The sequence below is a fragment of the Pimephales promelas genome, chromosome 1 (assembly GCF_988280905.1).
Source record: "Pimephales promelas chromosome 1, fPimPro1.hap1.1, whole genome shotgun sequence".
In the NCBI taxonomy this organism is placed as follows: Eukaryota; Metazoa; Chordata; class Actinopteri; order Cypriniformes; family Leuciscidae; genus Pimephales; species Pimephales promelas.
Window position 1 is genome coordinate 6,812,864 of NC_142769.1, and position 12,511 is coordinate 6,825,374.

General features: G+C 40.7%; 1 protein-coding gene across 4 annotated transcripts in view; it reads right to left on the reverse strand.

Moving 5' to 3' along the window:
- Positions 1–1,201: 1,201 nt before the first annotated feature.
- slc1a1 (solute carrier family 1 member 1) overlaps positions 1,202–12,511 on the reverse strand; it is a 46,634-nt gene continuing 35,324 nt past the window's right edge. For all 4 annotated transcript variants that reach the window (XM_089120961.1, XM_039669695.2, XM_089120907.1 and 1 more), the window contains exons 4-12: positions 12,386–12,500; positions 12,164–12,206; positions 11,986–12,081; positions 11,715–11,899; positions 10,058–10,165; positions 7,861–7,983; positions 5,021–5,215; positions 4,782–4,916; positions 1,202–2,558 (exon numbers count right to left, since the gene is read on the reverse strand). In XM_089120961.1, coding sequence (XP_088977087.1) covers positions 2,318–2,558; positions 4,782–4,916; positions 5,021–5,215; positions 7,861–7,983; positions 10,058–10,165; positions 11,715–11,899; positions 11,986–12,081; positions 12,164–12,206; positions 12,386–12,500 — 1,241 coding nt within the window. In that variant the 3' untranslated portion in view covers positions 1,202–2,317. The remainder of the gene's footprint in view (positions 2,559–4,781; positions 4,917–5,020; positions 5,216–7,860; positions 7,984–10,057; positions 10,166–11,714; positions 11,900–11,985; positions 12,082–12,163; positions 12,207–12,385; positions 12,501–12,511) is intronic.

The following is a 12,511-nucleotide window of genomic DNA, read 5'->3' on the forward strand; positions in this document are numbered from 1 at the left end:
TCTACTTTCTGAACGTTGCAGCAGAAATCGAGACTCATCAGACCAGGCAACAGTTTCCTATCTTTTACTGTCCAGTTTTGATGAGCCGGTGTGAAGTGTTGCTTCTGCTGCTGTAGCTCTTCTGCTTCAAGATTGGACTTTTGAGTTACTGCTGTCTTTTAACAGCTGGAACCAGTCTGGCCATTCTCATCTAATCTCTGGCATCAACAAGGCATTTTCACCCACAAAAACCGCCACTGACTGGATATTTTGTCTTTTTTAGACTATTCTCTGTAAATCCTATAGATGGTTCTGTGTGAAAGATCAACAATTTCTGAAATACTCAGACCAGCCCATCTGCACCAACAACCATGCCACGTTAAAGTCACCTTTCCTTCCCTGTTCTGATGCTCAGTGTAAACATAGCGTTGCTGCCATGTGATTGGCTGATTAGATATTTGCAAGAGAGCCCAAGTCCCTCCCCTTCAGGTCACCACCATTTCGGAAAAATATTGTATGGTAGTCAATGGTGAGAGACAACAAATATTTATTTTGATCTCGTTTGAATTACGCCCTGAATTACACACATGATGTTTGTCAATTTAAAAGATAGGACATTTTAAGGTAAAGAAAGTCGCAGTTTGATGTAAAACGTTTGAGGTATAAGACTGTGAAAATACATAATTACAAAGACTACAAACCCCAAAGGCGCACATTTTCTCTCAATGAATGAAGCTAACTTAGCTGAAGCGAACGTCAATCATTGTTTCTATAGTCTTACGTTATTATAATCGTAACGTAACGCCGTCATGTCTGACTGTTTTGTACCAGACTGCACACACACGAGCAGCGGATCTCGCTCGTTGTTTTGCTTCCCGCGGCAGATGTAGTTCATTGAGCGATTTTCACATAAAACTAAACGTTACTCTTCTGTTTTATGACAAACTGCGAGTGCGACGTTTTTGACTTTCAGAATTATCTTTTAAATAATTCAGGGCACAGTTCAGATGGAATAAAAAGATTGACTACCACACATATTTTTCCGAAATAAGGTCCATGAGCCGGAAGTAGAGGGGCAGGAACGTGTGTACCTAATAAAGTGGCCGGTGAGTGTATATCAAAGAATATTAGAAACATTTCACTCTACAATTAAACAGCACAAGCTGAAACGTGTTAAACATCTCAACATATTTTGTTACATGAAAAAAGTCAATTTAGGCAATTTTTCAGGTGTTGACATTTGTCTTTATTATTTTGTGGATACACATACAGTACTTGTTGAATCATACAGTATAACTAATTTGACTACTGTTCTGTATAAATACAGTTGTACAATGGTGTGCTTTATGGTGGTAATTCAGTTCCAGAACCTCAAAGACGGACCATTAATGCTTCAGTTCACATTGATCGTTTTCTCTCATTTCTAATGTAACAAAATATAAAGAAATTAAATAGTGTAAAAATAAACTTAAAAAACGAATTCAATGGCAGAAATTTGGCACTGACAACATCATCGGTGTAGTCTGTTAAAAAATATTCGTCAAAATAGCTCTGATTCATCAACAACAACAAAGTAAAACCATAAAATGAGTGGCTTGCTGAAGAAACTATTAAGGCTTGCCACCTTCAGTGTCATGACAAAATAATTGTGTACAAAGGATCTGATTTTCATTCTCAAGGCCATTCCTGTACTTCATATCAAATCCTTATCATGCAATATTTCATTTCATTTTAGAAGTTTGTATAAAAATGTTCCCCTTCATATCAACAATTTGGCACAAATCTGAAATGAAAGACACGCAAAGCTCATACACATTTGGCTCTCAATAGCAAGTGCAAATACATAACTGGCAAAATTTCACACTTTACCGAGTCTAAAACAAATGAACGTAATTTGCGAAGAAAAATCAAGCAGATTTATTTCGATGACCTTAAATTCAGCGTTTTTTGTGTATAATAACATTGGCTAGTTAGCAACATGCTCTTTGTTGTACGATACAAAAATCACCTACTGCTAAAAAGCTTTTCATTAGTACGAAGCCAAAGAAAACAACAGCAGTTAATTAAAGAAAAAAACGCTTTGCATAAATCATGGCAACATGTAAATGAGCTGTGGAAGCACATAGTTTCCTTACGGCCATTTTTTTTTCTCTCTGTCTAGCGCACACGTAAGTTCAAGAGCATGGAAAATGAAGGAAGGAGAACCGCAAGGGCAGGTATTGCTAATGTCTGCGCTCAATCATGTCCTTGCTAATGACTTTCTGTCCTAGTCATAGCACAGCTTTTATGAATGGCTCCTACCTCTCTGAACCTTCCTTTCAGTGATGTCACGTTACCTCTAAAACTGGGAGGTCTCGGTGAAGGAAATGGCGTCGCTTTTGTCAATGGTGAATCCGCCGTTCACGTAAGATTTCTTCTCGCACTCGTCGTCGTCCAGCGTGGTCTCTAGGGCGAAGGGGTTGGCCGCATCCACGTCTGAAATCAGGTCTATCCTCTCTAGTTCTTGCTTAGACAGCTTCTGGACTATTCCAGCACCGTAGGCATCTCCCAACACGTTGATCATGGTTCGGAAGCGATCGCTGATTTGATTGGAAAATTAATGTTAACTCTCACATTATAGCAGCTGTTCGAATATTTAGCAGCCATGACTCCAATGTTCAGTGTCACATGAACCTTCAAAAATCATAAGGCCAATGTCTGAGAATTGACGTGCTGTAATCTGGTGATTGTCCGCGATGGTTGGCGTCTATCAGTGCAGTGTGGATTGGCCTATATATGGGCCCTGTTTACACCTGGTATTAAAGGAGTAGTTCACTTTTGAAAAAAACTTTTGCTGATAATTTACTCACCCCCATGTCATCCAAGATATCCATGTCTTTCTTTCTTCAGTCGAAAAGAAATTAAGGTTTTTGATGAAAACGTTCCAGCATTTTTCTCCATTTAATGAACTTCAGTGGGAACCAAACGGTTCAAGGTCCAAAAGACACTTTCAGTACAAACTGCAAACTGTTCAAAGGGCTTTAAACGATTCCAGACGATGAATAAGGGTCTTATCAAGCGAAACGATCGCTCATTTAATAAATAAATAACAAAGTTTAAGTTTTATAAGCTCAAACGCTCGCCTTGCTCTGTTCTGTAACGCACGTTTGTGACTCTCCTGTTCGAGCTCGTCCATCAAAATGAACAAATCTTTTTCCGAGTCATTTGGTTCATTCGGCGAAAGAAACGAACGAATTGACTCGGAAAAAGATTTGTTCGTTTTGTTGAACGAGTTCGAACGGTAGAGTCACGAACGTGCATCAAAGAACAGAGCAAGGCGAGCATTTGAGCTTATAAAACTTAAACTTTATTTTTTTTTTTTTAAAAAGAGTGATCGTTTCGCCTGATAAGACCCTTATTTATCGTCTGGAATCGTTTAAAGCCATTTGAACAGTTTGCAGTTTGTACTGAAAGTGTCTTTTGTATATTGAACCGTTGGTTCCCAATGAAGTTCATTATATGGAGAAAAATCCTGGAATGTTTTTATGAAAAACCTTAATTTTTTTTTGACTGAAGAAAGAAAGACATGGACATCTTGGATGACATGGGGGTGAGTAAATTATCAGCAAAAGTTTTTTTGAAAAGTGAACTAATCCTTTAAGATGCGGTTTTGGTCAATCGGATCGAAAGTGGACGACCTAAATGCAGGTGTAAGGTCTAAAATGTTTTGAGCTTGTCCACTTTTGACCACTTCTAGGAGTAGACAAAAACACATTCGACCGGATTGCTTTCGTAATGTAAACAGTCATCTGGTCGCATGTGTCAACAGCCACAAAAGAAGAAGTTCACTAGCCAGACGAGATTTAAACTTTGTCGGCTGGAAGCCCGAGTTTGGTTTATGGATGAAAAACATACCAAGCACAACGTTCTCTCACCATTCCTGATTTCTAACACACACTTGCAGTGTTCGGCGTGATCTTGCGGCTGGTCAGAGTCTTACATGGTCTTTTTCCATCGTCTCCAGGTGCGTTCATATGTAAATTCTGTGAGCTTATTTATATTAGATCGCAAGATCAGACCCATACATTTACCCGCCCATAGACCCTCCCCTCGAAGAAATCGGGACAGAAATGTTTGAAAGTGGATAAAAGAGACAGATTGAAACACCTACTTGTGATCCGTTCAACCAAACGCATTTTAATACCAGGTGTAGACAGGGCCTATAATGCATTAAAATGTTCATTCAACATGTATACTGGGAATTTTCCAGTGACCTCTGTACCACCTGACTGCTGCAGATGCAATAGAGTGCAACAGTGCCCACCCCCTTTTTCAATGGCGCTGATCAAAATAGAGCAATTTGGAGCGTGTTGCTTTTTTCAACTCTCTGGTGTAATTTTCTATACAGCATCATGGGTAATGCAGGTTATCACCAGGAATTACACTGTTAAACATGATTCTTAAAAAAAAAAAGCTAATGGCTTCAATTGAAGCAAATATCATGGATTAACATCCTTGTAGCTCACTATTTTTGGGGAACAATCCTTTAATTGTGGTGATGTTAAAGTAATATGACCGTGGTGAAAGGTGAAGTTCATTTATAGCCTACGTTTAGTTATTTACTTCTGCAAATTGCATTTAGGTTTAAATTCATACAAGTTGTGTTAAGCTTATTTTCTTCAATAATCCAAAAGCCAATGGAAAAATCCTATTTTGGTTCTGTCAAGGGCACCAGTGTAGTGCTAACTTCTGGGTTGGCCTGCAAAAATACGTCATCCTGCAGCACTCTATTGTCTCACATTAAGTAAACCTGACATACTTACAGCAGCCAATCGACAGCAACGATGAGGGTGACATCGTTGGCTGGAAGGCCAACTGCTGTGAGGACTATCACCATGGTTACCAGTCCAGCATTCGGAACTCCTGCTGCACCAATGCTGGCGACTGTTGCTGTGATACTATTTAAAGAACATGTCAAAAAAGTATTATTCGGGCTTTTGTCTCTCACAAAGCCACTTAACTCTATTATATCACGCCAACTGGCGTATACCCAACAACTTACCTAATGGTAACAATCTGGCCAACGTCCAGATCATAGTTGTTCAACTGAGCTATGAATATAGAAGCAACAGCTTCATACAGTGCAGTGCCATCCATATTGATAGTCGCACCAACTGGAAGGACAAAGCGAGTGATCCTCTTGTCAATCCTGTTGTTCTCTTCTGCACATCGGAATGTGACCGGCAGAGTGGCTGAGCTGATTTAGTAAAGACTTGTGTTATTATAAAAAGCATAATACTTGCCAGAATAGCAGTTTTCATTGATTATTGTGGGTTTAAAAAAACATAAAAGGTCTAAAACTGGAGAGACATATCCTCAGAAGCAGGAAGTCCTGGTATAAACAGCTCAAAAATAATGATCAAAATGCAACATTAAAGACTTTTAAAGAATTATTCACAGCTTTGAAGGAATTTTTGCCGTTTGTTTGTGCAGTGGCCAAAAAAGTATTGCGACACTTGAGTGCCACTTGAGTTTTATTGTATTCAAAAAAAAATTGTGATTTGTCATGCACATTATTTCCTTATTTTTTATTCTTATATTTATATATATACACACTATATATGTGTATATATTAAAACATTTTAAATGAGTAGTTTTATATTTCATAGCTGTTAAGTACACAGTCTTGTACCTTTGTTTTTTGCTAGCTTCACCTAGGCTGTCTGAAACCGCTCACTCGTTCACTCATTCACTAATCCCTATATAGTGTATAGCATTTGAGTGCACTATATCTGCAAGGAGTGAACGAGATGAAGTGAGTGAATTCGGACGCTGACGTTTACACTGTGCGCGTCGGAGAGTTGGAGCTGTCGCAGAAAAGGCTTCGTCACGCGTGCGTACTGATAAAACTCCTTTTATCTTACATTACCTACTTTATAAAATAATATTACAACAATAACAATCATAATGACTTTATTTTGTAATTATATACCTCCGTGCCAACTTTGTAGTTTCATCGACTGAAATTGTAACTCTCACGTTCACAGATGACGTGTCGTCGAGCGCCCTCTGGCGACCGTTATTATATTCAAATGAATACGCTTCCTAACAACGATTAACGGATATTTTTCAATTCCTCCACTGGATGTAATGTAATCTCTGGTTTAAACTTGCTCGCGCCGCACTTTCATGCACGCTCAGTTCTCTCCGCATTGGATTCTGGGAAATAGGGCTTCAGCAAGTGTACATCAAATGTACACTCGAATTTCAGAGAGGATTGTGGGTAAAAGTAGTGAATGAATGTAGGGAATGATGTCGTTCACTCAGAATTCGGACACCACTACAAAATGGCCGACACCCGATATAGTGCACTATATAATGGATAGGGAGCGATTTCAGACACAGCTCTAGCTTCACCCACTGATCCCTAAACCCACCCCTAAACCTACCCAGCTCCACCCCCGATTCCTAAACCCACCCCTAAACCTACCCAGCTCCACCCCCGATCCCTAAACCTACCCAGCTCCACCTCCGATCCCTAAACCTACCCAGCTCCACCTCCGATCCCTAAACCCACCCCTAAACCTACCCAGCTCCACCCCCGATTCCTAAACCCACCCCTAAACCTACCCAGCTCCACCGCCGATCCCTAAACCTACCCAGCTCCACCTCCGATCCCTAAACCCACCCCTAAACCTACCCAGTTCCACCCCCGATCCCTTAACCACCCCTAAACCTACCCAGTTCCACCCCCGATCCCTTAACCACCCCTAAACCTACCAGCTCCACCCCCAAGCCCTAAACCTACCCCTAAATCTACCTAGCTCCACTCCCAATACCTAAACCACCCCTAAACCTACCCATCTCCACCCCCGATTCCTAAACCCACCCCTAAACCTACCCAGCTCCACCCCCGATCCCTAAACCTACCCAGCTCCACCTCCGATCCCTAAACCCACCCCTAAACCTACCCAGTTCCACCCCCGATCCCTTAACCACCCCTAAACCTACCCAGTTCCACCCCCGATACCTTAACCACCCCTAAACCTACCCAGCTCCACCCCCAAGCCCTAAACCTACCCCTAAATCTACCTAGCTCCACTCCCAATACCTAAACCACCCCTAAACTTACCCAGCTCCACCCCCGATTCCTAAACCCACCCCTAAACCTACCCAGCTCCACCCCCAATCCCTAAACCTACCCAGCTCCACCTCCGATCCCTAAACCCACCCCTAAACCTACCCAGTTCCACCCCCGATCCCTTAACCACCCCTAAACCTACCCAGTTCCACCCCCGATCCCTTAACCACCCCTAAACCTACCCAGCTCCACCCCCAAGCCCTAAACCCACCCCTAAATCTACCTAGCTCCACTCCCAATACCTAAACCACCCCTAAACTTACCCAGCTCCACCCCCGATTCCTAAACCCACCCCTAAACCTACCCAGCTCCACCCCCAATCCCTAAACCTACCCAGCTCCACCTCCGATCCCTAAACCCACCCCTAAACCTACCCAGTTCCACCCCCGATCCCTTAACCACCCCTAAACCTACCCAGTTCCACCCCCGATCCCTTAACCACCCCTAAACCTACCCAGCTCCACCCCCAAGCCCTAAACCCACCCCTAAATCTACCTAGCTCCACTCCCAATACCTAAACCACCCCTAAACCTACCCAACTCCACCCCTTAGATCTGGATCTGACTCCGCCCCCTGGATCTCCTGTACTGCAAGGTGCTACTGACCGAATGAGCACTTCTGAATCAGTTCATACTGTTTTATGAATACTCTGCATTTGAACATAATTCTGTTTGCATACTGTTTTTCGCATACTATATAGAAGAGTGTTTTAAAATCAACATGCCCAGAAAATACAGATGCTAGAATATTCATTGGCTCACCTTGAGGAAATCATGAGAGCCGTTACCAAGGCCTGTGCCATTCCCAGAGTGAAGGTGAATGGATTCTTCCTCACAAACACAAAGTATATCAGGGGGAGGAATATGATGGAATGGATGGCCAGTCTGTGGATGGAAAACATATTTTAAAACATTAAACATTACTATTATAGATTATTATAAGTAATGGATATCCAGTATATTTTTTACCAAGGTCACATACCCCCGGTTTCACAGACAAGGCTTAGACTCCCAGACTAAAATGCATCTTTAAGCTGTTTTAAAGGCACAATATGTAAGATTTTTGTAATGAAATATTCGAAAACCTTTGGGATACTTCCATTATCCCAAAAGTTCCCAAGGATTTGTAAAAACTTACTTAAAGCAACTTACATAGCATTTCAAGGTACACATTTACAAGTAGTAACTTGTAGAAACCATATATATATACATAGATACCTCATTAGCGGGCCTTTTGATGGGCTGCTATACTTAAACTGCTGATGGGGAATCTATCTATCTATCTATCTATCTATCTATATTAGGGCTGTCAGTTAAACGCGTTATTAACACGTTAACGCAAACCCATTTTAACAGCGTCAGAGTTTTTATCGCGCAATTTGTCTTTTTGGCCTAGCAAACTTTTCACATGCTTTTGCAACAGTACGCGGCGCTGCGCGCGCTATGAAACCCATTCATTTCAATGGCTTGTGCCGCGTGAGGACATTTTGTTGCTTCGTCGACCAAACCGCAAGCGGATCTAGCTAGACCGGAAACAAAACAACAATCACGCCGCCTCACACACTTGCTTAGGCTTGCGAGACGGCCAAATAGTTGGTTAACGTTACATTTCGAGTGGATGACGAGTGCGAGATGCCAATAAGATTCTGAATGGAAATTTTACTTTTAAAATAAAAAAAATAATGGGACAAAAAGATATCAAGAGACATTTAGAACAGATTAAAAATGTGCGATTAATCGTGAGTTAACTATGACATTAATGTGATTAATCGCAATTAAATATTTTAATCGTTTGACAGCACTAATATATATATATATATATATATATATTTATATCAATGATACAGTATCTCGCACGCCTCTGTTGTGTCGTTCAGTCATCATGGTTCATGATTATTGATTGGCGAGTACAGAAAATCCAAAAACTCAAACGTAGATCAACTGAGACAAAACGGAGAAATAAAACAAGGATCAATACCGGCGTGGTGTTTTTGAGATGGACAGACACTCCACTCTCGCATGTGTTTTAATAGACAGGTAAGCAAATATTATTTATTGTACACAGTTATATTGCAGTTTGTTTGTACTTCAGTAACACGTTTTATCTAGTCTGGTGACCAAGTCTATGGTAGTGAAATTAAATACACTATGTGTTGCACAGAAATATTTAGCTTGCAAATATTGTGGATTTGTTAATTTACTTTTAGTACGATTGTTTTTACAAATAGTCGCATATCACTAACAGGCTAATATAGCATTATATTTCACGTTCCTTGCAGCTAATTCATAACGATGACATAAAATAGTGTGATCATACTTACAGGTTAATACAAAAACTAATTTATTACATCATCCGTGAACATGATTAATAAATTCCATACATCTCTGGATGGTGAAAACAACATCTCCCATCGTTCTACCCCTTTATAGCATCATTAAGCTACGTCTTTGTTATCGTTTTAAAAATGCGGTGAAAACTTACATATTGTACCTTTAACTGAAAGCAACTAATCTTTAACTATGTCAGTGCCATTGTTTTAAGATGCACACCAGAATGTTCTTTTCTAAGGCACATTTATAAAAGCTACTTAAATGTCCTAATAAAACTAAGGCTTAATCTAAGCCCTGTCTGTAAAACCAGGCCTTGGATTTATATCCTACAATTATTTTATTTTTTTTCTGTTTAACTCAGCAATGTGCAATCTAAACTGTCCTTTCGGTCCATTCCACACGAGTGCAGATGGCATTTGTTTAACACCGACTGATGTTCGGTTGCCTAAATCACTCTTATTAAGTGGAAATTTGGAGTTTATGAAATGTATTATTAGCACATCTGCAGCTTGAGCAGTTTTGAATGTCCTTGGCTCTTATCTGTGAGTGAACAGAGCTGATATGAAGCTGTACGGGAGCAGTAAACGGCCAGTAAATCAGCAAGGGAACATTAAAGAAGCTTCTTCACCCGCTGAGCACCGTCACCATGTACAGGCCCATCTTCCTGAAGATTTCCCAGTCGTCCACCTCAATGATCTTAGCAGCAATCAGGAACAAGATGCCAATGGGCATGTAACTGCAGGAGAACATTTGTTTAATATCAGTTGATCTATAATCAATATGACACACAAACTCCTGAGAATATGTCACTGATATATCTCCCTACAATATTTGAATAAAGTGAATAACGGTAATAAAACCTAGATTTAGAGGTGTATCTGTGCAAAAAAACGTGCTGGTGTAGTTAACTGGTTGCTAAGGTTTTCTGGCTGATTGCTAATATGCCGTTTCTAGGGTATTCTAAATGGTTGCTAAGGAGTTACCATGTGGTTTCTAGTGTGTTCTTGTTTGTTGCTATATGCTTTCTAGGCTGTTCTAGTAGTTTCTATGGTAGTCTGACACTGAATGGTTGCTAAGGTATTCTGGGTGATTGTTATGCATATTCTAGAATATTCTGAGTGGTTGTTATAGATGGTTTCTATGCAGTTTCTAGGGTATTCTGAATGGTCGATAAAGGTTTTCTATGTGGTTTCTAGGGTATTTTGGGTGGTTCTTACGGAGTGGCTTTGTGGTAGCTAGGTGGTTGCTATTTGGTTTCTAAGATGTTGCTAGATAGTTGCTATGGGGTTTGTAGTGTATTCTTGGGTGTTGCTATGTTGTTTCTAGGGTATTCTTGTTGGTTGCTAGGGAGCTGCTATGAGGTTTCTAGGGTGTTCTGGGGAGTTGCTTTGTGTTTCTACGGTGTTCTGGGTGGTTGCTAGGGATTTTCTATGTGGTTTCTAGGGTGTTCTGAGTGGTTGTTAGGTGAGTTGCTTTGTGGTTTCTTGGGTATTCTGGGCTAGGGAGTTCTAGGCGGTTGCTATGTGGTTTCTAAGGTGTTGCTAGGTAGTTGCTCTAGGTTTTGTAGGGTAATCTGGGGAGTCGCTATGCAGTTTATAGGGTGTCTTGGGAGGCTGCTAGGGAGCTGCTGTGTGGTTTCTAGGGTCTTCTGGGAAGTTGCTAGGGAGTTGCGATATGGTTTCTAGGGTATTCTGAGTGGTTGCTAGGGAGTTGCTTTGAGGTTTCTAAGGTGTTCTGTGTGATTAGAGAGTTATGTTGTTTTATATGGTGTTCTGGGTGGTTGCTATGTGGTTTCTAGGGTGTTCTGGGGAGTTGCTTTGTGTTTCTAGGGTGTTCTGGGTGGTTGCTTGGGATTGGTTTCTAGGGTGTTCTGAGTGGTTGCTAGGGGAGTTGCTTTGTAGTTTCTTGGGTATTCTGGGTGGTTGATAGGTAGTTCTAGGCAGTTGCTATGGGGTTTCTAAGGTGTTGCTAGGTAGTTGCTATAAGGTTTGTAGGGTAAACTGGGGAGTCACTATGTGGTTTATAGGATGTTTTGGGAGGCTGCTAGGGAGCTGCTATGTGGTTTCTAGGGTGTTCTGGGATGTTGCCAGGGAGCTGCAATATGGTTTCTAGGGTATTCTGAGTGGTTGCTAGGGAGTTGCTTTGAGGTTTCTAAGGTGTTCTGTGTGATTGCTAGAGAGTTATGTTGTTTTATACAGTGTTCTGGGTGGATGCTAGAGAGTGGGTATGTGGTTTCTAGGGTTTTCTTACCACCTCAGACATGCTTTTAATGTGTCAGAACTAACCACATAATAATCTGAACAAGCTGCATGGTGGCCTCATTCAGAGCATCGAAAAACTCTAGCAGGATGCGTCCCCTCTCTCCCATCTTGCCGATGACAAGGCCGAAAGTCACACAGAATACGATGATACCAAGAACATTAATCCCATCTGAATATGAGCCCACGATCTTGTAGTCTTGGGTCAAATTCTACAGCATAAAGAAGGCAAAAATAAATGCATACATTTCTTCATTTATCTTTCTTCATCCTACATTCTTCAACATCTTTGCCTCACCTGTGCAACTGTTGAAATAATGGTGGTGAAGGGTGGAAATGTAGTTGTGTTTGTGTTGGTTTTCGATGGTTCAATCTCTTTGCGCTGCGTCTTATACTAAAACACAATCAAGTTTATTTCAACAAAGTATTATATTTGGATTGTTCTAAGCAATATGTTAAAACATTTTATATTTTACCTGCTGAAAACAGGCTTGCACAAGATTTTCAGGAAACATATTCCTTTGAAGAAATGAGAAAAACAAATAACTTAAGTGCTTAATGCATATTATATTATATCTGGACACATAAGCTATACTTAAAAAAGTTTATTTATGCATCAAGTATTCCTCAAGTGTCATTATCTTTCTTACATAGACCAAGGGGTGCGATTTAAAAAATAGTTTCTAAAAATGTTTTACCTAATAAGGTCCAGCAAGGTGTCAACTGTGGTCACATTTGGTGTGCTTCCCGCTCTCTCGATATTTTCAGTACTCTGAGAGACCCCAGGTTTAATAGTCGTCACAAGAACGATTCCTTTTGAGCAC